The sequence below is a fragment of the Zootoca vivipara genome, chromosome 1 (genome assembly GCF_965207765.1).
Source record: "Zootoca vivipara chromosome 1, rZooViv2.hap1.1, whole genome shotgun sequence".
In the NCBI taxonomy this organism is placed as follows: domain Eukaryota; kingdom Metazoa; phylum Chordata; class Lepidosauria; order Squamata; family Lacertidae; genus Zootoca; species Zootoca vivipara.
This window is the reverse complement of record NC_142582.1, coordinates 19665595-19692969: the sequence shown is the minus strand read 5'-3', so window position 1 is coordinate 19692969 and position 27375 is coordinate 19665595. Positions and strand designations below refer to the sequence as shown.

At 44.9% G+C, this 27375-nt stretch overlaps 1 protein-coding gene across 4 annotated transcripts; it reads left to right on the top strand.

The window, feature by feature from the left end:
* Positions 1–3637: 3637 nt before the first annotated feature.
* CHRNA1 (cholinergic receptor nicotinic alpha 1 subunit) lies at positions 3638–23245 on the top strand. 4 transcript variants are annotated; one of them, XM_088660183.1, is made up of 10 exons: positions 4228–4341; positions 8377–8499; positions 10449–10594; positions 11567–11611; positions 12386–12495; positions 13575–13770; positions 15550–15787; positions 17183–17406; positions 20159–20398; positions 22074–23245. In XM_088660183.1, exons 2-10 carry the CDS (start codon positions 8457–8459, stop codon positions 22203–22205), a joined length of 1374 nt encoding a protein of 457 aa, XP_088516309.1. In that variant the 5' UTR covers positions 4228–4341; positions 8377–8456; the 3' UTR covers positions 22206–23245. The 4 variants fall into 4 exon arrangements, with proteins under 4 accessions (XP_088516244.1, XP_088516309.1, XP_088516306.1 ...); XM_088660180.1 differs by having other exon boundaries at positions 4270–4341; positions 8295–8499; XM_088660118.1 differs by lacking the exon at positions 8377–8499 and having other exon boundaries at positions 3638–4341.
* The last annotated feature ends 4130 nt before the right edge of the window (positions 23246–27375 follow it).

Sequence of the window (27375 nt, the reverse complement as noted above, 5' to 3'; positions counted from 1 at the left end):
CACTCTCAGTACATAGAAGGATTACAGATTGCAATTCCCCTTAACTCAGTCCCTCCTTAATAAGCTCCCTTCCGCTTCTTACTCAATTGAGTTCACCTTTAATTTCAAAGACCTAAAACAAAGAAGCCAAGTCCCGCAACTCTTCAGCCACTTGCAGGCTTAATCCACATATAGAATCCAATGCGACCCAAAACAAGTTAAAAGCTTCAGCCACTTGCAGGCTTAATCCAATTAGGGATAGTAAAGACCCCAGATCTGCATTTCTAAAGCTGTAAATCCCCCTCTTCAGCCTCTTGATGGCTCAATCCAAGATCGGCCCCCCCTTCAGAGCTCAAAGTTAGTGTAGGAATGCTCTACTCATAATTGTTTTAGAAGTCAGCCTTCTCCTCCCCCTCCTTCAGTGCTGCAGCGATGTTAAAACAGCTTTCAAACAACTCAAAGCCGATCGTATTTTCTAGGCTAGAGCACAGATAATACACAGTATCTAATTAGGGAGAGTAAAGAGTAAAGCTGTAAATCCCCCTCTTCAGCCTCTTGATGGCTCAATCCAAGATCGGCCCCCCCTTCAGAGCTCAAAGTTAGTGTGGAAATACTCTACTCGTAATTGTTTTAAAAGTCAGCCTTCTCTTCCCCCTCCTTCAGTGCTGCAGCGATGTTAAAACAGCTTTCAGGCAGATCAAAGCCGATCGTATTTTCTGGGCTAGAGCGCAGATAATACAAAGTATCTAGATCACTTGCAGATCCACCACCAAGATAGAGACAAAGTATCAATATAGAGTCTTTAGGTAATTCTTTTCACCCCTCAAAACTTGCCTTGTTACAAAATAAACAAGGGCTTCTGCAAAACTCACTCCGCAGGCAGTCAGTTTCACTTTCCATAGCTCAGCTCCTCCGATTTTCTTACTGCGCCATTTTCTCCCGCTGCTGGGACGGGCCCCGTTTTTGCGCCCCACAGCTTCACAAATCCGATCTCTAATCAGTAACCAATTATCTCCTCCGTCTTTTGACACGGATTATTTATAATTTAAGAGAACTTGCTGCTTACCATCGGAAGCCAGAGACTGCGCTTAACGGAGCCAGTGGTCTCTCCCCTTTCGCGCCCGCAGCTCAATCCCACGCCCGGTTCCCAGGCTATAAAAACCTAGAAAAACCAGGCGTAGGAGGGCACGCTGGGCACTGCTGGGTGCCACGACCTTCAGGGTAACCCCCCCTGAGGTTTTAGAAGTCCGCAGAGCCTTTGCGTGACTTCAAAGCGCTCCGTTAAGCTCGAGATTCCCCGAGGGGCTATCTCGCACTTCCTTTGATGTCCGCAGCTCGCCGGAAGCCCCCTTGGTGCTGGATCTCAGTGTCCGAGCTGAATGGTGGGGGTGAAGATGCTCCTTCAGGTATACAGGACCGAGGCCGATTAGGGCTTTAAAGGTCAACACCAACACTTTGAATTGTGCTCAGAAATGTACTGGGAGCCAGTGTAGATCTCTCAGGACTGGTGTTATGTGGTCTCAGCAGCTGCTCCATCACCAGTCTAGCTGCTGCATTCTGGATTAGTTGCAGTTTCCGGGTCACCTTCAAAGGTAGCCCCACATACAGCGCATTGCAGTAATCCAAGCCGGAGATAACCAGAGCATGCACCACTCTGGCGAGACAGTCTGCGGGCAGGTAGGGTCTCAGCCTCCGTACCAGATGGAGCTGATAGACAGCTGCCCTGGACACAGAATTAACCTGCGCCTCCATGGACAGCTGTGAGTCCAAAATGAATCCCAGGCTGCACACCTGGTCCTTCAGGGGCACAGTTACCCCATTCAGGATCAGGGAGTCCTCCACACCTGCCCGCCTCCTGTCCCCCACAAACAGTACTTCTGTTTTGTCAGGATTCAACCTCAATCCGTTAACCACCAACCATCCTCCAACCGTCTCCAGGCACTCACACAGGACCTTCACTGGTTTTGATTTGAAGAGAGGTAGAGCTTGTGGCAACCAGAACTGGACACAGTATTCCAGGTGTTGTTTGACCAAGGCAGAGTAGAGTGGGACTGTGACTTCCTTTGATTGGGACACTACTTTTGTTGATGCAGTGTAGAATAGCATTAGCTTTTTGGCTGCTGCATCACACTATTGACATGTTAAGATCCCTAGATGCTTTTCACACATTGTTGTTGTTGTTGTCGTTTAGTCGTGTCCGACTCTTCGTGACCCCATGGACCATAGCACGCCAGGCACTCCTGTCTTGCACTGCCTCCCGCAGTTTGGTCAAACTCATGTTCGTAGCTTCGAGAACACTGTCCAACCATCTCGTCCTCTGTCGTCCCCTTCTCCTAGTGCCCTCAATCTTTTCCAACATCAGGGTCTTTTCCAAGGATTCTTCTCTTCTCATGAGGTGGCCAAAGTATTGGAGCCTCAGCTTCACGATCTGTCCTTCCAGTGAGCACTCAGGACTGATTTCCTTAAGAATGGATAGGTTTGATCTTGCAGTCCATGGGACTCTCAAGAGTCTCCTCCAGCACCATAATTCAAAAGCATCAATTCTTCGGCGATCAGCCTTCTTTATGGTCCAGCTCTCACTTCCATACATCACTACTGGGAAAACCATAGCTTTAACTATACGGACCTTTGTCGGCAAGGTGATGTCTCTGCTTTTTAAGATGCTGTCTAGGTTTGTCATTGCTTTTCTCCCAAGAAGCAGGCATCTTTTAATTTCGTGACTGCTGTCACCATCTGCAGTGATCAAGGAGCCCACACTACTGGCAATTCAGGTGTCCCCTCATCTTATGCATGTGCAGGTTGTTCTTCCTGCCTAAGTATACAACCTTACATTTGTCCCTATTGAAGAAAGGGGCTCCTCTGCACACAGAGAGTCCCTGGCTTATTAGATACAAGAGCCTTTGTTTGGCTGGGTAACTTGATAACAGTTGAGGTGCCCACATTGTTCTGTAGCAACACTAGAATCCTACAGCTTTCGTAGACTTAAGTTGTAAAGCCTTCTTTATTTGTAAAATCAGATATGCCACACAGTTCAAATTTCTCTGCATTCTTGAGACAAAAACTGAAATCCTCAATTTCTGCTTGGCCTTCTTTCTTTTTAAGGGAGGGTTACCCTTCCTTAAACACAGGTGGCGCTGTGGGTTAAACCACAGAGCCTAGGGCTTGCCGATCAGAAGGTCGGTGGTTCGAATCCCCGCGACAGGGTGAGCTCCCATTGCTCGGTCAACTGCACTAGATCAGACTAGCACACACCCCTGATTTTACTTCTGAATTGTTGGTTTCGGCATTCCAGAAGGTAAATAGTGCATTATAAATGAGGCCCAATTAGGATAATTGGATTCCTTCTTTCTAGCTATGCTCTCCCAATTAGAAATTACCGTAGAAACTATCGGCGGAAGAACCTCGTGCTTTAACAGATTGTTGCTTTCAGTTGGGACTGCCTTGTTCACTTTTAAGAGCAGCTGTCAGAATTAATGATTATTCCTCAACAACGCTGGCAGCTGTTCAGAGATCCTTATCCAAAGTGTGTGCTATCTTGTTCTAGCCATAACTCCAACTAGCAAACAAACCAGGCTTTTCTTTCTTTCTTTCTTTCTTTCTTTCTTTCTTTCTTTCTTTCTTTCTTTCTTTCTTTCTTTCTTTCTTTCTTTCTGGTTCGGAGGTGGCAGTTCCCCTCCCTCAGGGACTTTTGTGTTTTTTTTATAGCAGGAGGTGAGTCCTGTATATAAAGGGAACAAACTTTATGGTTCAATATTTAGTCCTCTTCCACACTGAGCTCAGAACCACCCACAGGAGTCATGGGTCGCCTTGTCAATCAAGCTTTAGAGAGAGCCACCCACAGTCATGGGGAACTTTCGAACCCACCAGCATTGAAAGCCGAGGAGCTCGCTGGCAAACAGTTCTGCGGGGAGAGGCAAGAATGGGAGCTGGGCTGCATTGTTCTCACTTCCGTGTGCTGGGCCCTCTTTTACAATTAGCTAATGAGTAGGTAAGAGTCTACTCTGCCAAGCTCTACAATCCCTATGCATTTCTATAACAAGCAAAGCACTCAGCTAAACACCGCCCTCCCTCTCTCCCCCCCCCTTACCCCCCACCTGGTACAACAAATCATGACTATAAATGAGGGATGTCAAGCATGATAAAATCCTTCTGAGTTACTGTTTAGGGCAATGTAATTGTAGATTAATGCAGTGCAAACTCCTAATAATTAGAGAGCTGTGTGGCATTTTCTCACGCTATGCAGAATTGGTCAAATGTTGCTCAGAAAAGCTTGCTCTCGAAAGCATGGTGAAATGGACGGTGGTTTCCTTTTCGCGATCTGTCTGCATATTCAGAATGCTTTCCTTCCTTTTTCAAACAAAGGTATGCTAAGACTGCTTCATTCCCTGTTAATTGTTTAAAGCATTTTGAAGTGTATCCATTTTGCATTGGCTTACTTCGGACAGTGGTTGAAGCCGATTTGGAAACAGCATCTGATACTCAAATATTCAGATTTTGTCTTGGGGTTATTCACAACGGAGATGGAGTAAAGGAGCTCATCTAGGCAGGGAAGTGTTGTTGTTGTTTTTTAATTAGAGCTTGATCCCTAATGATTTTGGAGAAGGTCATGTTATCGCTGTTAGGGGCAGGGGGTGTTGCTGGGACATGAGCCTGGAATTGTGTACAACTGCCCCATGGGACATGGAGGTCAGTAGCTTAACACATGGGGCAGCTGCACACAACCCACCCATCTCCAGGCTCCTAACTCAACAGATTACCCAAAACCTGGTCCCCATCTGCATTATACATTCAAAGTAGTGTAATATCACTTTAAACAGTTGTGGGTTCCCCCAAAGAATCCTGGGAACTGTAGTCTGTGAAAGGGGAATTGTAGCTCTGGGAGGGGTCTCTTAACAGCTCTCAGCACCCTTGACAAACCACAGTTCCCAGGATACTTTGGGGGAAGGAAAGATCCATAACTGCTAAGGTGGCGTAAGAGTGCTTTAAATGGGTTGGCCATAATGGCTGAGAATACAGTGCAGTGATACCTCAGGTTACGTACCTGATTCATTCTGGGGTGCGGTACGTAACCTGAAAAGTACGTGACCTGAACGAGTGCGAAAGCGCACTTCTGCGCATGTGCAAACTGTGCAGCATGCTTCTGCGCATGCGCGCACGGTGAACCTGGAAGTAAACGCTTCCAGGTCCGCCGAGTACATAACCCAAAAAGTACATAATCTGAAGCGTACGTAACCCGAGGTACGATTGTAGTTTGTCTGAAGGAGGAATCACTCTGCTCTTGAGATTCTCATGAGGTCCGGATCATGAAAGAAATGGGGAACTTGTTTTCTACCCCAGTACATTTACGAGCACAATTCAAAGTGTTGGTGCTGACCTTTAAAGCCCTAAACGGCCTCGGCCCAGTATACCTGAAAGAGCGTCTCCACCCCCATTGTTCAGCCCAGACACTGAGGTCCAGCTCCAAGGCCCTTCTGGTGGTTCCCTTACTGCGAGATGTGAGGTTGCAGGGAACCAGGCAGAGGGCCTTCTCGGTAGTGGCGTCTGCCCTGTGGAACGCCCTCCCATCAGATGTCAAGGAAATAAACAACTACCTGACTTTTAGAAGACATCTGAAGGCAGCCCTGTTTAGGGAAGTTTTTAATGTTTGATGTTTTACCGTGTTTTAAATATTCTGTTGGGGAGCTGCCCAGAGTGGCTAGGGAAACCCAGCCAGATGGTTCGGGTATAAATAATAAATTATAACTATTAGTGTTGGTGTTGTTTGGCCATTATCATTCACGTGCAGGGAGGAGGCCCCTTTGAACATGTGGCCTATCATTGGCTTGGTTTATATAAAAAATAAACTTTTTTTTAAAAGGTCCCTAATTAATGTGACTCCTTTTCAGTTGATCTAAATGTTCTTTTTTAATAGAGTAGTCTAATCCATGAATCAACTGCAGCCCAAGCAGTTAGGATGCTGGTCATGTGGATGCTGGTCATGTGACCAGCATCCACACTCAATATCCTGGGGCTGCTGTCTGCAAGACTCACTTTCTGCTGACACCAGCCCTGGGTGCTGCCATTTTTAGTTCCCACAGTTACCCAGAGTGGCACCATGTCAAATGAATGGGAAATTAAAATAGTGGCAACCTTCAGTGAGCACTGTCACCACCAGTTACACCCTCTGAAGTGCCCAGTCTTGGAGCATAGAGGGGATGGGGGGGTAGTACCTGTAGCCCTCCAGATGTTGCCAGACTCCAACACCTGGACGGTGACTACATGAGTATATAAACACTGTTCCGCAAGTATATATTTATCCGTATGACAGATGTGTTTATGAAATACATCTATTTTCTACTGCTGCGCTGAAGAAGTTCTCACGAAACAGTGGATTATATCCGGAAACACTGTACATCCTCGACAAGTTCGTTGACTACTTCAGCTACGTTGGCACTTCACATATAACAAAGCAGTTTGCTTGTTATATCTTGACAGTTTGTTCAAGCTACTTTGGAACTTTGCAATACAAAGCTTTTCAGCTCGTTTCTTATTGGATGACTTTCTGCTATTTGGTTCTATTCATATCAACAGTGATTTCCAGAGACCTGATAGATTTTTGTTTTATGTGAATTACATTAGATATGCTTAGTCTCAAGTCTTGTTTTTGACATTTTTGTTTGTTTAGTCGTTTAGTCGTGTCCGACTCTTTGTGACCCCATTAGTTTAGATATTACGTTAGTTGTAAATACATTCTGTTCGGTTGAAATTTGGTCACGTGTTGCCCAGTTTTTGTTTCACTTCAGTCAGGGGCGTAGCGAGGCGCCGTGACACCCGGGGCGGCAAATTGCCATGCACTACACTCAGTGTGGCGGGCTTTCTACCCGGAGTTTGTAGCTGGAGGCATACAGCTTTGGAGGCGCGGGGGGCGGCGATACTCCACCATATAACGACGCATGTGCAGCATCCCACTGCACATGCGTGTTACGTGGCGGGGAATCGCCAACCCCCGGCAACTCCAATCCATGCGGTACGGCAGGGTGGTGCCACTTGGTGCCCCCATCCCCACGACTCCCAAGCCGAGCCTCCAGCCTCCCAGTAAAAAGTCCGCTTGGCGCGGACTTTTTACCGGGAGGCTGGAGGCTCGGCTTGGGAGTCGCGGGGCTGGGGGCGCCAAGTGGCACACACACCCCCAGAGTGGAATCTGGGGCGTACTGCCCCCATCGCCCCCCCCCATTGCGACGCCCCTGACTTCAGTGCTTGCAACACAGGGGTTTGGTTTATTACTTAGACTCCAACACCCACCAACCTAAGCCATGAGAGATGGTGGGAGTTGTAGTCCAACAACACCTGTGGGGGCCACAGTATAGAAACGGCTCATTCAAAAGGGCATTCAGTAGATTGGGCCTTATCCTTAATTTCCTTCCCGAAAAGATGTTTAGCTGCTGTTAGCCATGATAGTTAAGAACATAATTGAAGGTGGCATAACTCACATTAGTAGATAGAGGGAATAAAAGAGTAGGGAGGGAGTACTTGTTTGTGAGCTTCCAGAGGATGGATACCTGTTTGAGTGGCCACTAGTCAAAGATGCTAAACCATATGAACCTTGAGTAGTCATATCGGTCTGTGTCTATGATGGGGGAAAAGAAATTAGGCCTTTTGTTGGTTCATTAAGCTGGGAAGGACACAGTGAAGAAAGGAATCTCCTAAACAGCTTAATTCCTGAGCTAGCTTACACATGGTGGTGAAAAACATGTCATTTTGAAAGCAAAAGAGCAAAACCCCTAGATATAACTGTAAGAAGAAAAAGCCTTTAGTGCACTGAGTGTTTGTGCTATCACAACTTTCCTGTTGTTGTTTTAAGAGGGGGAAACTAATCATTGCTAGGAAGCTTATGTAACAGAAGCTCTCAAAAGCAACCCATTCGGGCAACTCCACCTTAGCAGCAGGAATGGAGAAAATTGCAGAGAAAGAAACTGATCGCTCTGCTTCTACCCTTGAACTTAGCCAAAAAGGCCGGTGATTGTTCTGCTTCTGATGATGAATGTTGTAATGACCGGGGGATAAAATGTACTAGCTCTGAACCAATGGAAATATAATAGGGATAAGCTGGCCTTAGGGCCTCAAAGTCTAGTTTCTTTAGAATGTGCCTCATTTTCTTCCATGGATTGGTACAAATGGTCTTCAACCTGGGTTGCTAGTTGCTACACACACACACACACACACACACACACACACACACGACAATGGAATGTGTAACTTAGACAAAAAGAATCCTGACTGTGAGCCACGGGGACTTATGCTCGGCAAAAATAGACCCTGTTCCCATTTCCAAACAGTTCTGCCGGCTTTCAGCTGCCATCCCCATAAGCAGGTGCTGTGAAACAATAACTCTGAGGTCACATTTCCTAAACACCCTAGTTGGAAGCGGCAAAGCTTGACTCGGTAACAGATCTTGGACTCTCTGGAAGTCCCAGTGTTTATATACGAGAGGGAAGGGGATGGACGTCCGCGGTCTACCAATCTTCCTGCTCCTTGGACCAGGTAAATCATTTCAACCAGCAGTATAATTTTGGTTGGGTTTCTGCCTCATTGCAATGAGTGTGTGTGTGTGTGTGTGTGTGTGTGTGTGTGTGTGTGTGTGTTTTATAGACGGAGAGAGCATGTGTTTACAAAGATAAGATTCTTCCTACAACTTTATGATGAGGTTTAGCTGAACACAGTTTTATATATATTGGAGATCTTTTCCCCAACCCCAAACTGTAATCACAAAAGAATGAAATATGAGGGGTAAAACTAACAATAAGCTTCAGTAAAGAAACAAACAAAAAACAATAATAAATATGTTTTTAAAATGTATGTGGGGACATGAGATAAATACAATAAAGCTTAAAGTACAATATAATATGGTGAATGTTTTTCCTCTATTTGTACAGAAGTTTGATATGGAAGCAGAGCTGATTGACAGCTCCATGTGTTGCCAAAAGACTGTTAATGGGTCTTAAACGTACCCTCTGAAATGTTAGACCTTTCCGGTCTGCAGAAGAAATAGGAGATGGTTTGTTTTCTGAGATACACACATCCGCATTCTTTAAGAGCAGCATTGGCAGTCATAAATAGGATCCTCCATGTCCCTATTTTAAATAGCACTAACAACTTATGAATGGTGAAACTTCTCGGGATTCTAGTTCATTCAAAAAAAATCTGTAGACGTTCCACCAAAGGTCTTGTGGTAAACTGCAGCTTCTGCCCAGTGCACACTTAACTGTGAGTAATCCTCACTAAATTTGATGGGATTTATCATGGGGTAAGCATGCATAGGATTGGACAGATGTCTTATACAGGCATAGGCAACCTTGGCTCTCCAGATGTTTTGGAACTACAACTCCCATGATCCCTAGCTAACAGTAGTCAGGGATCATGGGAGTTGTAATTCCAAAACAACTGGAGAACCAAGGTTGCCTATGTCTGGTCTTATACAACCATAACCCTATCTCCTTCAAATCACTGACTTTCCACAACATTTGTAAAGCAAAAAAAAAAAAAAAAGCAAAACAGTGGTTTAAGAAGTTGGATTTACTTCTTTAAGCTTTCTTAAACCAATTATCACAGACACAACCTTCCTCTGACCCATATTCCCCTTCTTTCCTCCCAGTGCCTCCTCTTGTTCCTCCACATCACTGCAAATGGCTCCTTTAACTCCAGCCACACCACCTGTCCCCTCTTCAAGTCCTCCTCCTTCTCTCTAACTTTCTCCCTCCAACATCACTAGTGGCCTAAAACTATCACACAAGCCTCCTTCCCTCTTGTTTCTCCAAATGTCCCCTTTACCCCCAGCCTGCTTCCCTTGCCCCTCCCCAGTTCCTTCTCTTTCCCTCTGGCCTGCTGCCACCAGAGGAGGACAACTGTTGTATCAACCGGCCCTTGCTCACTTCTGCACCCCCCTCCCATTATCACACTGTTTACATGGAGCAACCTGCCTTTGGAACCTTGGAAAACAGGCAATAAAAAACAGAGCGATGACACCTTACAATTTTGTCACATAGTCAGTGAATTGGGCATCGGTGGAGGAGGACAGCTTAAAAACTCTAACAGTGAACACCTATTTCTCCGGAGAGTGGCATCTCTACGTCCCCAGATAGAAAGCCTCAAAATTCAACTCACCCCTCCTTCTCCCTACTTCAAAGCTATCTCAGAATGCAGGTTTACTTTATGGCAAAAGGTATGTTCCCATTTAGAACACAACAGTACAGAAGTTTCCAGCTTTTTCCGAGCTATTCAGCTATTCACAATGCATCTATTAGTCATTTAGCCAGCAATTTCATTTACGAAAGAAGGTAAGCCGAAGCTTTGCCAGCAGATTTGCCCAACTTTTATCAGACTTTCTGGACCAATGCTTTCCTGTCCAAACTCCAGACTCTTCTGCAGGAATAGGATGAAATAATAATTTTGCAACACCAAATTAACAAGACTTGCTCTATATTGTCCTGCAGTTGTTCTGGTCCTGGGTTCCGATCATGAAACTCGTCTGGTTGAGCATTTATTCAAGAATTATAACAAAGTTGTTCGTCCAGTAAGCAACCACCGTGAAAGTGTTAATGTTACCGTTGGACTACAGCTTATCCAGTTGATCAATGTGGTATAGTACAAATTTCAACTAGTCCATTATTATTGTTAGTTGTAGTAGCAATAAGCAGCAGTTTTAATTATTTTAAGGGTGTAATGCAGGCACCCCCAAACTTCGGCCCTCCCAATTTTTGGACTACAATTCCCATCATCCCCGACCACTGGTCCTCTTAGTTAGGGATCATGGGAGTTGTAGGCCAAAACATCTGGAGGGCCGCAGTTTGGGGGTGCCTGGCGTAATGTTTAATTGATTAGTCGGTTATAAACAGTTCAACCCACTAAAATGGTGCACCCATTTAATTGGGCAGCAGATTGTGTGTATGTGTATTTTTATGTAGGGTTGGATCTGGGCTAAATCACATTGATATCAATGTGACTTAAATAATACCTGGCCTGTTCCAATGAGAATTAAGTTCAAGTAACTTTGGGTTTTGTCCAACAAAGTTGCCCCCAAAGTTATCAAGCGGAAATGTGTGCAGGTCTAACCAACAGACAACTTGGCTAACCATTGAAAACTTTCCATGATGTCTACTCAACATTGTCCTCATCAAAATATAACCCCCCAATATAATCCAAATTTAACATTCTTGTAGGTTATTTCTGCAGGGTGTTTCTGCAGCACCGAGTCCACAATAAAGTGCCCTTATACAGCGCCATCAGTGTACGATGAAAGCACATTTAAAGCAGGTGGCTTCCCGCAAATACTTGTAATTCTGGGAACTGCAGTTTTCCCGTCACAGAGCTACAGTTCCAAGCACCCTTTACAAACAGCTCCTGGAATTCTTCAGGGACAGTTGCATGCTTTAAGAGTACGACACGTATGCAGACTAAAGCAAAGCAGGCATTTACAATCTACATTTTGATAGTGGGGAGAAAGGAATAGGGTGGAAAAGTCAGGAATTGTAGCAGATAGCTATTTAAGTTCTACTGTACATTTTACTGGCCAAGATCTCGCCCCTTAATCTTAATGTTTTGCTCTCTTAAGGATGAAGTGAATCAGATTGTAGCAACCAACGTGCGTCTAAAACAGGTAATTCTTTCCCACCCTTTTCATTAATCTACTGTACATTTAACAAGCTTGTCTGTTCGCTATATATTTGGGCACCTCTTAAGATGTCTTAAGCCAGTTTTGCACGATGGGGAAAGGTTTTCATCTATTTTGGAATGAAATTGGATTCCATTTTGAATCAAGATGGCAGACTTAACCTTTCAGAACTGCACTGATTTTAACTATAGAGGCCACCATTTTCACACCATGCATTTTAAGGCACTATGATGCCACATTAACCAGTCATGGCTTCCCCCAAATAATTTCGGGAGCTGTAGTTCAGGAGTGCTGAGAGTGTTGTTAAGAGACACACACATTTCCCTCACAGAACTCCCTGCAGTTCCCAGAGTTCCTTGTGAAGAAGGATTGATTGTCACAGCACTCTTGGGATTCTATCTCCGGGGGGGGGGGGGTAGGCATCTTTTAAAAACTCTCGGCACCCTTAACAAACAACAGCTCCCAAAATTATTTGAGAGAAGACACGACTAGTTAAAGTGGTATCATAGCACCTTAAATGTATGGTGAATGTGGCCAGAGAATTGCTGATAATGGGTACATACAGGTATTCATTCTCAAAAAGGAAATGGCCATATTAGTTTCAAGTAATTATTCCAGTTACCTTGAACACAGGGCAAAACAAGTTGCAGAATTATTCCACCCTACAAAATAAGTGCTCTGTTTTAAGCTTACATTCAACACTAGAGGAAAGAGTTGTTGGGGTGTTTGTTTTTAAACTCTCTTAAATTCATTTTCTAGCAATGGAAAGATGTAAACTTGAAATGGAAGCCAGAAGATTATGGTGGTGTGAAACAAATTCGCATCACCTCAAGCGAACTCTGGCGTCCAGACTTGGTTTTGTACAACAAGTAAGTAAGGTTCTTTCATGTTGATTGTTCAGCAGTCACATAGCAAGGCTGCGAATGAGTCCAAGTGCTGTATGTGACTACGTACCGTAATTGCGATGAGAGCATTTCCCCCCAGTAGCTCCAACTAACTTTAGCCAAGAGTAGAACTGCTCTGTTTTGCATCATCCCTGATGCTACCCATGGCTGCCATGGGCACTTACTGGCCAGCAGATAAGGGTCTGCAAGAGGAACACTAGGGCAAAGCTAGGGAACTTGTGACTTTCCAGAGGTTTTCGGATTCAAGGCACCACCAGTCCCAGCCAGCATATTCAATGGTCAGGAAGTGCGGAAGCTGTCATCCAGGCACATTTGAGGGATGACTTAGGTTCCAACTGCCTCATTCAACAGGCATGTGAGGATGAAGAAATTTGGGTCATAGAGGTAGAATATTCAGGTTTGCTCATCAGTGACCAAGATCATCTCCCTGAGATGCAGCACCCATCATTGTACAAATTAAGCTTAAGTATGGGCACATCAGATGGGCACAACAGGGCCAAATGGTGGACAATTGTAGTTGAATAAATTCTTATCAGATGAATGGGTTCATTGTTTCGACATGAGTATCAATCTGACCTGCTTTGTTGTACTGATTATTCTGATAGTTTCGTTTTGTTGGTGGGGGTTGAATTGCTCTTATGTTGGGCTTCCTTCGGGAAGAAAAAGTGAAATATAAACCCTATGTGCTATGAAAAATTTGCCAAAGAACTGGAAAGGGCAGACAGGAAGTTCCTGTCTCCAACTTCTGTTGTTTTGTTTTTTTCTAACATGTCTTCAAGCAGATGCAAGACATTTGCATCTGTATTTGCTGTTATTTCAGATCAAACAAGAAACACAATATGGAGTAGTAGTTTTGCATTTGGTTGTTGAGACCAGGTTAGCCCATGCTCAACACTGGAAACTGCATATTATATCTGTATAGAACTCCACTGTCAAATTAACCCTCAGCCTGCCCCAAACTGCTGGTAGCTGCTATCTCTCTCATTTGCCAGTGAAAATGAATAGGATTCACAGCACTGCTGTTCATCTCTTTCCTTTTACAGTGCAGATGGAGATTTTGCTATCGTCCAGGATACCAAAGTACTCTTAGACTATACAGGTCACATCACTTGGACTCCTCCAGCCATTTTCAAAAGCTACTGTGAAATTATAGTCACCCACTTTCCATTTGATGAGCAGAACTGTAGTATGAAGTTGGGGACGTGGACATATGATGGCACAGTGGTCGCCATCTTTCCGGTAGGTAACATCTGGGCATACGAGACAAGGACCAGAGTCCAAAAGCCCTTTATGTTTTGGTTTTGAGGAATGGGGCCCTTATGCTGGAAAAGAGTTCCTATGTGTTCTTACTTTGGGGGACAGCCCTGTGCTTGAAGGGCTTTTGAAGCTTCCCTCAGTGTCAAAAGTCATTTGCCTTCATTGGCAAAGCTGCTTGAATAACGCAGACAAAGCCCAGAGAGAAAAGAAATCCTGCTAACACTGAACAAAAGCAGCACATAACCTGAGGAGAAAAGGACAGGGAGTTTTTGTCTGCCTTGTATATAGCGAGGAGACACCCAACCAAGCGTACAGAGGAGCACTCCCTCAGAACTCCATATGTGTTACCTCAGTAAACCATCATGCCACTCTCCCTGGTTGCTAACCAAACACGTCCACCCCATACCTCTCTTAGCTAGCTGACTTCAATACCAACAGAATTAACCTTTCGGTGCCCCAAACAAACCCATGGCCTACCTGGCAACGAGTCAGTAGGTCAAGTCTCCAGTCAAGGGACAATCCACATGTCCAAATTCCCGCAGAGATCCCAGAGCATCCAAGCTGAGGGCCATCAACAGGGAAGCAGAGCTGAGGAGACGCAGCCCCTCAGCTCTGCTTCCCTGTTGGACTTTGCAGGCTGATTGCAGCACCTGGGCCTGATGAGGCAGATAACCCTCACCTGCTCCAAGGGAGGAATCACCCTCCTCCTCCCAGAGATAGCAAGCCCCACCTACACACATACACACACACCCCTTCGTATATTTGCATGATGCAGTATATTGTTTGGTGTGTGGAGTTTATTTTGGGGGGGCGGGATTCTGGAGCAAATAGATATATGAGCTGCATGGTTCTTTATTTTTCAAGTGTTCTTTTAAACACTTCTAAACCTATTGTTTAGGTTTCTTATGCAGTTTCTGTCAGCAGGGCTACCATGTGGGATGCTCTGAGGCAGGCATCCCCAAACTCCGGCCCTCCAGATGTTTAGGACTACAATTCCCATCTTCCCTGACCACTGGTCCTGTTAGCTAGGGATCATGGGAATCGTAGGCCAAAACATCTGGAGGGCCGAAGTTTGGGGGTGCCTGCTCTGAGGAAATACCTGGCCGGCCCACAGATGTGGCAAAAGGGTGTGAATAGCCTGGAGATGTGTTTCCATGGGAACTAACTGTCTCTCCATTTTTCTTAAGTAGGAAATACAGTACAGTACCTGAAAGATTTTGGGAAGGGCAGGTCTTCCTCTTTTCCAGCTGCTATATACACCATGTGTTCAAAGCGCATGGCTTCCACAGAGAAGCTTAGGGGTTGTACAGTAGTTTGTTAAGGGTGCTGGGAGCTATAGCCACTAGAGGAGTATGCTACAGCCCCCAAGATTCTGTGGGGAAGCAATGTGCTTAGATTGTATGACGTGCCATTTGACCAAGGCACAAAGAACAGAGTTTGGGTTCTGGAAACCTTTTAAGGGGCTGTCTTTCTGGAGATTGGATGTGGGAGCAGTGAACTTTTGACCTGTGGTTTAAACCACAGGGCCTAGGGCTTGCCGATCAGAAGGTCGGCGGTTCGAATCCCCGCGACGGGGTGAGCTCCTGTTGCTCGGTCCCTGCTCCTGCCAACCTAGCAGTTCGAAAGCATGTCAAAGTACAAGTAGATAAATAGGTGCCGCTCCACCAACAAAAGGAGATACTGGTTTTACAGTATTTAAACGGAACCGAATGTTTCTTGAATGTCAAGTTATTATGTTAATGGCATTCATCCTCCTTTCAGGAAAGTGACCGCCCAGATCTGAGTAACTTCATGCCCAGCGGAGAATGGGTCATGAAAGATTACCGAGGCTGGAAGCACTGGGTTACCTACGCCTGCTGCCCTGACACTCCTTACCTGGACATCACCTATCACTTTGTGTTGCAGCGGTTGCCTCTCTACTTCATCGTCAATGTCATCATCCCTTGCCTCCTCTTCTCTTTCCTAACCGGATTAGTGTTTTACCTGCCTACAGATTCAGGTATGTGGGATGCTGCAACTCACAGGCAGGAGGAGGAACCTGCCCTCTTCTGGCCGACCTTCATGATTCATCTGTTTTGATGGCGGCTTAGGAAATTACATGGTAGCTTGTCCCTTAATTTGGCTTCCCCGTTGGAGAAATAGTTTTATCTATTATCGGCCATTGCGAAAGCCTCTCTCTGTCTCTTATCCCATCTGATTCACATCAGGTAGATAGATAGATAGATAGATAGATAGATAGATAGATAGATAGATAGATAGATAGGCACACACAGGAAGGGGACAGTTGGAGGTGGGAGGTCCCTGCAAAATAAGGCACGGTAGGAAGGATCTCTCAGGGTGGGAGACTTGGAGAAAAATAATTTAATAATAATTAATTAATTAATTAATTAATAATTTATACCCCAACCATCTACTGGGTTTCCCTAGCCACTCTGGGTGGCTCCCAACAGAATATTAAAAACACGATAAAACATCAAACATTAAAAACTTCCCTAAACAGGGCTGCCTTCAGGTGTCTTCTAAAAGTCAGATACAGTGGTACCTCTGGATACGAACGCTTCTGGTTGCACACGCGTCAGGTTACGAGCTGCGCTAACCCAGAAGTAGTTGCTCCCAGATGCGAACTTTGCCCCGGGATGCAAGCAGAAATCGCGCGCCAGAGGTGCGCACACAGCAGGAAGTGCGCGTTCGCTAATGGTGCCTCATGTTAAGAACAGTTTCAGAATAAGAACAAACCTCCAGAACAAATTAAGTTCGTAACCAGAGGTACCACTGTAGTAGTTTATCTCCTTGACATCTGATGGGAGGGCGTTCCACAGGGCGGGCGCCACTACCAAGAAGGCCTTCTACCTGGGTAAGTAAGCACCCAGATGAGAGCTGGGGAAATCTGCCTCATATCATAAATGATATGACATTCACGACATAAATGTGATAAAGGGTCTTTTTTCTTTATTCTTTCTCTATTCTTTTGTCTTTTTCTTTTTCCTATCCAGTTGTCTTTTTGTATTTTCTTATAAATGAGTTTGAGTATAAACAGATAAGGACATACTTATTATTGTAATAACTTATTATACTTATTATTGTAATAACCTCCAGGTTTTTTTAAGAGCCTATACGGTCTTTAAAGTAGATGAATAAATGAGCATATTAAGTTAATTTGGATATGCATAAAATAATTTTTTAAAAAATATGGAACTGCAGAAAGAGGGGGGAAGGAGTCAAGTTTTGAAATGTTAAAATGATTATAAAATTACTGAAATGTATAAAATTGCAAGTTATAAATAAAATAATTAAAAAATAATACTAAAAATGAGTTTGAGTGTTTAATATGTTTAAGTTTTTTTAATAAAAAATTGTTATTTAAAAAATCACGTTCACGTTCTCTTTGTCACAGGGGAGAAGATGACACTGAGCATTTCTGTCCTGCTCTCTTTGACGGTGTTTCTTCTGGTCATTGTGGAGCTGATTCCTTCCACTTCTAGCGCAGTGCCCTTGATTGGCAAATACATGCTGTTCACCATGGTCTTTGTCATAGCTTCCATCATAATCACTGTCATTGTGATCAATACCCACCACCGATCTCCAAGTACTCACACTATGCCGCAGTGGGTGAGGAAGGTGAGATAAGCTATAGTTGGGTTGCCATATTTCAAAAAGTGAAAATCTGGACATGGGTTTTCCCCAGACATTTCAGTGATTTTCGCCGGGACGCTGCTTAAGGGGACTGAATACTGGCTATGTCCTGAAAATCCCAGACGTATAGCAACCCTAAGCTATAGTCAGAAATGTGTCCCCTGGAACAGTTGCAAAGATCAGAACAGAACACAGGGTTAAGAGAAAAGGCTGGGCTGGGCTTGCTGCCTCGGACATGGTGGCATTGATTATAGCAAAAATGGGGAGAACCTGAGACCCTCCAGTCTCCAACTCCCATAAGCCCCTAGCCAGCATGGTCCCAGGGGTCATGGATGATGGGAGTTGCACTCCAACAACATCTGAAGGGCCATCCCTGGTTTATAGGATAAAGATCAACAAAGTGTTGGACCTGGGTTCAAATCCTAACTCACCCATGGCCCTGTCTTATGTCTCCAAGGTACCATGAGGGGGAAAGGGAGCAAGATGGATCAGATAGATATTCTAAACTTGGCTTTATACAGCTGCTAAACTCAACTAAGGAGCAAAGGGTAGGCGAAAGAGGGAAGAGATCCTCTCTCATTCTTTCAGTGGAGAAAGCCACTAAATGACCTCTTTAGGGTTGGTATGACATGTGATCTATCAGTAGCTTAAAAGGTAAAGGGACCCCTGACCATTAAGTCCAGTCGCGGACGACTCTGGGGTTGCGGCGCTCATCTTGCTTTACTGGCTGAGGGAGCCGGCGTACAGCTTCCAGGTCATGTGGCCAGCATGACTAAGCTGCTTCTGGCGAACCAGAGCAGCACACGGAAACGCCATTTACCTTCCCACTGGAGCGGTACCTATTTATCTACTTGCACTTTGATGTGCTTTCGAACTGCTAGGTTGGCAGGAGCTGGGACCGAGCAACAGGAGCTCACCTTGTCGCGGGGATTTGAACCGCCGACCTTCTGATCGGCAAGCAATTAAATTATGTATGCTATACAGGAAGAACAGAGAGAGAGAATTCTCTTTCTCTCCCATAATACTAGTACTGGGTGTGTTTCATTAAAGTAGGGAGCAGACTGGGACGAAAACAGCCGCTAATTTAGAGCATGACAACATTGCCTATTTATGCATTATAACTTAAAGATTTTGGGGAAGGTTTTCCAAAAAGAGGAAAAGAAAGAAACAGGCAGAAAAACTGATATTTCTTTATGGACTGCAATACTTACTCAGTCATTCCCCCACATTTCAGACTTCATTATCTTCTGGAATTCACTAGTGCAGTTAGGTAAATTTAGCCTAGCCTGGACTTAATGGCCTTACAGGGTCTTTAGAGGGGGAATGTGTATTATTTGACATGCTTAAAAATGTAGTAAGCCTGGCCTGGTGAATTTGGGGGCCTCCTTGCTTTTATAGAGTCATAGAGTTGGAAGGGACCCTGAGGATCATCTATTCCAACCCCCTGCGATGCAGCTGTCCATTACGGGGATCAAACCTGCGTCCTTCTTGTTATCAGCATCATGTTCTAACCAACTAAGCTATACCTCTCTTGTGCTGAATAGGTGGCGTCTGCCCTATAGTCCTGTCCTGGTAGCATCACTGCTCACAAATGAATACAGTGGTACCTCGCAAGACGAAATTAATTTGTTCCACGAGTCGTTTCGTGTTGCGATAATTTCATGTTGCGAAGCGCGGTTTCCCATAGGAATGCATTGAAATTTAATTCATGCGTTCCTATGGGGGGGAGCGCAAAAAAAAAGGCACCGACTCACCCGCCATGGCCGGAAGTTTTTCAGGGGGAAGCAGAAGGAGAGCCAGGGAGCGGCTCCCTCCCTCCTTCCCCAGCAGCCAGACCCTCACGCCCAACCAGACAGACAGCCCGTTCGTGCGCAGGCGGCTTAAGGTGAGTGAGGGGGGATCCGGCTGCCGCGGAAGCCAGGTGATGGCGGCGGCGGAAGCGTGAGGTAGGTGGGCTCCGGGCGATGGCGGAAGCACGTGGCGGGCAAGGCGGGCGGACTCTGGGCGATGGCAGCGGCAGAAGTGCGAGGTGGGCGGGCTCTGGGCGATGGCGGCGGCGGAAGCGCGAGGCGGGCGGGCTCTCGGTCTGACTTTCTCCTCCTCGTGGCGCCCTGCTTCATCTTGGCACGGCCATAGAAAACTTTGTCTTGCAAGTCTGCCAAAAAATCGCAAAACGTTTTCGTCTTGCGATTTTTTCGTGCCGCGAGGCATTCGTCTAGCGAGGTACCACTGTAAAGGGGAGGTGGTCACACTAGTGTGAGTTGAAGGCAGTCTGGTTGTGCATAGTTTCTAGTGACTCCTGCATCCAGCAACAGTGTGTGGTTTTTTTGGAGGCCTCGGCAGGGCTAGGGGAAGGAGTGGAGAAGGAAAGCCCTTTTGGGGCCAGTGGAGGCCCACCCAATACGGATAAGATAATAATAAAAACAACATCTGGCTCCTAAGCTGATCGAGTCCAATTTCACATGCTGATTTGATAATGGTGCATTACTTGGGGTTAGTATTCATCTGTACAGTATGTGGTTTCACTTAAATGAGTCTTAAGATCTGTTCACCTGAAAAACTCAGACAGCTTCCTGGGGCCTCAGGCATCACAAGCAGAAGAAAGCCCAAACCTCAGAAAGGAAACCTTTTTATTCTGAGACCAAGATGGAGAACATATTTGCCCCTTGTTTTCATTCTGATTTTTTTTCTTTTAAAGACACTGACTGTAAAATAAATATGTATTAACTTCTTTCAGATTTTTATCGAGACGATTCCGAACGTCATGTTCTTCTCAACCATGAAACGGCCTTCCAGAAACAAGCAGGAGAAAAGGATTTTTACTGAAGACATTGATATTTCTGAAATCTCTGGGAAGCAAAGTCCAGCTGCTGTCAATTTCCAGTCGTCGCTCACCAAAAACCCAGATGTGAAAAGTGCTATTGAGGGCATCAAATACATTGCTGAAACAATGAAGTCAGACCAGGAATCCAACAATGTAAGGACCTTTTCCTTCTGTTTTAGGAGATGGGAATCTGTGGCGCCATCCAGACGTTGTAAGACTTCAACTCCCATCAGCCCCTGCCAGCTTGGCCAATGCTCAGGGATGATGGGAGTCGTAGTCCAACAACATCTGGCAGGCCCCAGCTTCCCCATTTCTGCTCTAATGCCTCTAACACACCTGTTAAAGAATGATAACTAAGAGTTATCAACAGCATGTGAGGTTTTTTCCCCTCTAAAACCTAAGTGCTTCCTAAGTGCAGAGGGGAAGAAAGAACATGTGGGCAAGCAAAAGTGGTTTCAGGATTAAAGATGAAATCCTAAATCAGTGCACACTTCCTGCAAATTTGGGTTTGTGAGGGTATCCTTTTAAAATAGTCCAGATTTAACATTTAATCTGTTTTAAATGAGTGAACCTATGTTATCGAAATATAGACTGTATTCAGGCAAGCAACAGTTTGATGTTGAGGAGGAGAGAGCTGGGAGGTGGAGTTCAACAACATCTGGCAAGTCCCCAGTTTTCCTAGCCCTGGTTTAAGGGATAACATTATTAATCTCCTGGCTATTTTTATGAGGCAAGCACTGATCTCTGGCAAGGTGAGGCCTGGCGCAAGTCAAGGCTCAGGCCTGCTATAGAGGAGTCTCTGAGGTCCCTTGTCTTTCTGCTTCAGAGTCCTTGGGCTCAGAATCGCCTCCATGATGACACACACCTGCTTCTGATACGGAACCAAAATGCTGTTCCTTGACGGCGGAAACCTTTCCCGAATATCTGGTTTCCCCAACAGGAGCTGTCTTCATCTTTCGTTAGAAAAGTAACAAGGAATCAATCCTGTGGCATCATGAAAGCTGATGCCACCACAAGCCAGTTTGTTTTAAACCATGGGTGGGCAAACTAAGGCCCGGGGGCCGGATCCAGGATCCAGCTCACTCGCCTTCTAAATCTGGCCCACGGACGGTCCATGAACCAGCATGTTTTTACATGAGTAGAATGTGTGCTTTTATTTAAAATGCATCTCTGGGTTATTTGTGGGGCCTGCCTGGTGTTTTTACAGGAGTAGAATGTGTGCTTTTATTTAAAATGCATCTCTGGGTTATTTGTGGGGCATAGGAATTCGTTCATTATTATTTTCCTCCAAAATATAGTCCAGCCCCCCACAAGGTCTGAGGTATAGTGGACTGAAAAAGTTTGTTGATCCCTGTCTTAAACTTAGCTGTCACTGGTCTCTTTTGTTGTTTCTTCTCCTTTTCCACTCAGCCTCAATTTGGACAAACGCTGCTTTATGGTATTTGGCTCCCTCTTGCGACCCAAGGCCTAACAAAACGACTCATCGAAATAATTCACGGTACATCAAACTCCAGCCAGGGGGCAGCATATACTCTGTCATGTGCACTAAAATGGCACCAAATCACACACATACATTTTTGATAGTCAAACTCCTCTGTTTCAGGTCATTCACACAATGATGCAAGGGCATGTTTTTGACTAGAATGCATTACATGCTGAAGTTTGTTCCTGCGACGGAGAACATACAGAATAATATTTTTTTGTCCTCCAAGAGAGGGATGCATAAATGCCTCAACGTGCCAATTCCCTAGTGCAAACAATGACTAGGCCCGATATCATTCTAACTGCCTCCTGTCTTGTTTTCTGTTTTGTTTTTCCCCATCTTCAGGCTGCCGAAGAATGGAAGTTTGTTGCCATGGTGGTGGATCACCTTCTGCTTGGCATCTTCATGTTAGTTTGCATCATTGGAACACTGGCTGTCTTTGCCGGTCGCCTCATCGAGTTACATCAGCAAGGCTGAAAAGCGAAAACCAAGTGGGAGAGCTTGATTTAGACCCTAAGATGTGCTCACTTAAGAAATTCTTCCATCCCCTCAGCAGAGCCTTCCAACCTTTCAAAAAAGCTTGTAGGGTAGGGAGCTGCAGCCAGTAAGAGAGAGCCTTAGCCTTTCCTTCCAGAAACTTCCTTAACTTCGCTTATCTTAAAATCCAAGCCTATATCTTTAATGTGTTGTTACTCTGTCTCTGCCTAAACGGGGCTAAATGGAGGGATAACATCAGGCATCCCCAAACTTCGGCCCTCCAGATGTTTTGGACTACAATTCCCATCATCCTTGACCACTGGTCCTGTTAGCTAGGGATCATGGGAGTTGTAGGCCAAAACATCTGGAGGACCGCAGTTTGGGGATGACTGGATAACATCTTTCGAACCGCCAATTTCAGGCTCCAGAAAGCGTGATTCTGCTAAAAGCTCTGGATTGATATATAACTGGTGTCTTTAATGTCAACCGGCATGGCTTCTGTCACATCTAAGCAGCTTGGTCAGAAGCTCTTATTGTTCAAATCGCCAGGTCAAGGAGCCTAGGACGTTGGTCTGTTTCGGGTATTTAAGAAAAACAGCCTTGATGCTGTGTACACCAATGATTCATCTCAATGCCTACCGCATTGGTCGTCCCTAATCACTGGCAATCAAGGGTGCAAATACTCAACACCATCCCAAGCCATGTCTCCAGCCCATTGGCAATCATGTCTTCATCAAGTCATCAACCCACAATCTTCTCACTTCCCATTCCTTACTGCTTTTTTGAATAAATAGATATGTTCCAAATGGCTCTGTCAGAGAAACTTGACTGAGCCCATCTGTGATCTGAATCTCCAACACTCTGCTGCAAGTGGCCCGGGCAGAAGAAGAGAAAATAGTCACAGTCATCCAAGCTGTTTTCTACTCTCTTTCCTCATCTGTGATTTTTGCTTACAGGCCTATCAAAACCATGTTTACTCAGAAATATTCAGAAGCCCCTTCTGAGCACTTACTTTTAATTAAATGTGCTTCTGTAATATACTTCGTTTTCTTTTCTTTCTTTCTTTTAAAAAACCACCACCCAGATCTCAGTTCTGCTTTAGGATTTATTTTTTCAGTTGCCAGCAATACTAACAGTTTGCTTGATCCTCTTAGCATTATTCTCACAGTCAGGGATAAAGCTAGCAGGCAAAGGAGTACTTAGATGGTCTCCTGTACACACGCTCGGATATGACATAAGCAGGCCAGTTGACTGCAATTCTAAATGTAGCAATTTCACATGCATGCCCTAAAAAGCCACACAGGCAAAACTGTTACATCCTGTGCAATCCTACATGGGTCTATTCAGAAGTCAGCACCATTGAATTCTATGGTAAGTACCATTGAATTCTATGGGACTTGCCCCTCTGACTAGTGGTTGCTCTCACTAGAATTTTGGAGAATGTGTGTTGAGAGCATGCAAGCACCCAGTTTAGGGCACTGTATAAAATAAGAATTTAAATGTTTCAGATTTTAATTTTTACCCAACCAAAAAAAAATGTTCACCCCCCCTCCCCCGCTTCAAGCAAATGCCGGTTGCAGTCGAATTTGTGAGTCACAGGCTCCCTCCTGTGGTGGAAATACAGTATTTCTGCAGGTGTACTGTATGTGTCCCCCTGGCTTTTAACACAGACTTTCTATAATGATGGGAGCAGTAAAATCAGTGGCATGATGAAAAGTTAGCCGACTCCTATTCCAGAACAAGGTTTTGAACTAATTGACAAAGAAAGAGAGCTGTTTAGCTACACTTTTCAGATTCAGATTCAGATTCAAATCCCAGCTGGGTGACCTCAGGCTAGCCACTATCTTTTAGCCTAGCTGACCTCACACACAACCCCGCCCCCACCACAATATTCATTTTGTAGTGCCATAGCTATTGGGGATGGGGGTCTAGCCATGTTGTGTGTTTTTTGTTCCGGATGAAGCCTCCAGAGGAGCGCAATTGAGACTCCTGGCCTCTGTGTGTGTACACATTTGTGTGTACACAAATGGGTGTGTGGGTGTGGGTGTGGGTGCGTGCGCGCCAAACCGGGTCTTTGACCTGGGTGAAATATAGCCCAGTTTCGCCCCTGCATTCCAAACAAGACTAAAACCCTAGCATGTGGACACTTGTGTTAAAGACCGATTTATCCAGCTGGGAAAACTTGTCAGAACCAAAATTGGGTTCATGCCTTCAGTTTATATATTCCTCGCCCCCTCTATTTTATGGTTTAAGTTACCATGGAAGATAATAAGATTTATATGCAGCCTGTGAACACAGTTCTGCCATGCTACAGGATAGAAACTTCCAAATAAATTCAGATATGTATTTATTTGTTCACACTGCTGTTCGGCCTTTCCTGGATATGGAACAACTGATTGGTTCAAAATTGGGAAAGGAGTACGACAAGGTTGTATATTGTCTCCCTGCTTATTTAACTTATATGCAGAATTCATCATGCGAAAGGCTGGACTAGATGAATCCCAAGCAGGAATTAAGATTGCCGGAAGAAATATCAACAACCTCAGATATGCAGATGACACAACCTTGATGGCAGAAAGTGAGGAGGAATTAAAGAACCTTTTAATGAGGGTGAAAGAGGAGAGCGCAAAATATGGTCTGAAGCTCAACATCAAAAAAACCAAGATCATGGCCACTGGTCCCATCACCTCCTGGCAAATAGAAGGGGAAGAAATGGAGGCAGTGAGAGATTTTACTTTCTTGGGCTCCTTGATCACTGCAGATGGTGACAGCAGTCACGAAATTAAAAGACGCCTGCTTCTTGGGAGAAAAGCAATGACAAACCTAGACAGCATCTTAAAAAGCAGAGACATCAACTTGCCGACAAAGGTCCGTATAGTTAAAGCTATGGTTTTCCCAGTAGTGATGTATGGAAGTGAGAGCTGGACCATAAAGAAGGCTGATCGCCGAAGAATTGATGCTTTTGAATTATGGTGCTGGAGGAGACTCTTGAGAGTCCCATGGACTGCTAGAAGATCAAACCTATCCATTCTTAAGGAAATCAGCCCTGAGTGCTCCCTGGAAGGACAGATCGTGAAGCTGAGGCTCCAATACTTTGGCCACCTCATGAGAAGAGAAGAATCCTTGGAAAAGACCCTGATGTTGGGAAAGATTGAGGGCACTAGGAGAAGGGGACGACAGAGGACAAGATGGTTGGACAGTGTTCTCGAAGCTACGAACATGAGTTTGACCAAACTACGGGAGGCAGTGGAAGACAGGAGTGCCTGGCGTGCTATGGTCCATGGGGTCACGAAGAGTCGGACACGACTAAATGACTAAACAACAAACAACAACATTTATTTGTTCGCACTGCTGTTCGGCCTTTCCTATGTCAACATCAGGGCCTTTTAAAAAATAACTCCCCTTTGTCAAAACTTTATTGCCCATTTTGGAACACAAGTGTTCCCTTTAGCTGTTGCAAAGAGCCACTGACACATGTCCTTAAAAAGTCATGGCAGAGAATCAGAGCCGCATTTTTCAAATAGCATCTTCCCCCACCTATACTCTCATTCCTACCAGGAAAAAAAAACTGGCATAAAAATGGTTTCTGTTTTGTGTGTGCTTTGCTCAAGGAAGCTCTCAGTACAAAAGAAATGTCCACCTTCATCAATGCCCAGAGGTGTCTGATGCTTCAGGAAAGATTGCATGCTGCGGTGAGCAGGGACAAAGGCTCTCCAGTCCAAACTGTAAGTCCAAACTGTAAGTCCAAACTGTAAGTAAGCAAGGTATGAAGCGCCTGAGAAATATATTTGCACAAGTGGGACCTTCAACAAAGCACTGCAATATACAGTGTTCCTGTTCAGGGAGCCAGGCAGACATGCCTTCTTTCAGAGCACTCAGTTACAGCCCTCCTCCCTCATCCTATTCCACTCACCCCTGCTCACTCCAGCAATCACCATTCCCTGGCCACTGAAAAGTCCTCATTGGGGGGGTTTGCTGGGTCCTCTCCCTCTTAGAGCACTGGTGGCTGACGCCCATTAGGAGTAGGGTGGAAAGCAGGGAGCCCAACAGTAGGTGGCGCCAGAGCTGAAAGCCGGAGCCAACTGATTCTAGTTGTCCCCATCCTCTTCCCATAGCTGCCAAGTTTTCCCTTTTCTCGCGAGGAAGCCTATTCAGCATAAGGGAATTTCCCTTAAAAAAAGGGAGAACTTAGCAGCTATGCCTCTTCCTCCCTGCTGAGTTCTACATGTCACAGATTAAGGAGGAGGAATCTGACAGATAGCGCTATCTCTGGTGTAAGTGAGAAGGCACGCAGATGGGGGCTGGCTAACAACTGACTAAGGTTGGTGGGAGAGAACCCCATTCACCCTTATTCATCAACCCTCACTGCCTTAGAGGTTTTTTTCCCCTTTAAAAAAATCTACTTCTGTAAACCTTGGGATTTCCCCCAAGTCTGATGATACTTCCCTCTTGTGTTGTTGGATAGTTCATTTTTGCTAAATAAGGATCCACGCTCAGAGAATGAGTTCATTATTATCATATGGGACACTAGCCTCCGGCTGGCTACCATCCACAGATCCTGACAACATGGAGAGCCTCAACTGATTTGGACAGTGTCTGTGGTTTCTGGGTTGCAATCTTGATCTTTGACAATCAAGGGAGGCGAATAATTTGCATTGGACGGGGACTTTGGATTGCTTTCTTCCAGTGCATGTGTGCAGTTCAGTCCTGTGTTATGTTTACTAAGAAGTGAGATTTGCTGAGTTCAGTGGGATTTCTAAGAGAACATAGGATTTCAGACTTTCTGAGAAAGAAGATCTCAAATCATTTGCATCCTATTCTTAGGCTGTGTGAAGACTGCCATTTATTCTACGCCCAGTGCACTCACACCACTCCTTTATTTAAAGAAAATCTATATTTATTGATACTTATCCAAAGATAAGTACCCAATACAAAGTATATTTTTATAATACACTGAAATAAAGAAATGCTTCTGAAATCTAACTTAAAAATGAATGGAGGAGGAGAGAAGGGAAAAGGGAAAAGAGGAAGAAAAGACAAGACAAAGAAAAAAGATTTTAAAAGATTTCAGATTCTCTGTCCTGTAGCTAATTGTAGTATTCACTCATTAACAACCAGCTGTTCTATTTTCTATAAGTCAATCATTTTTCCATCTTCAAACCCAGATATT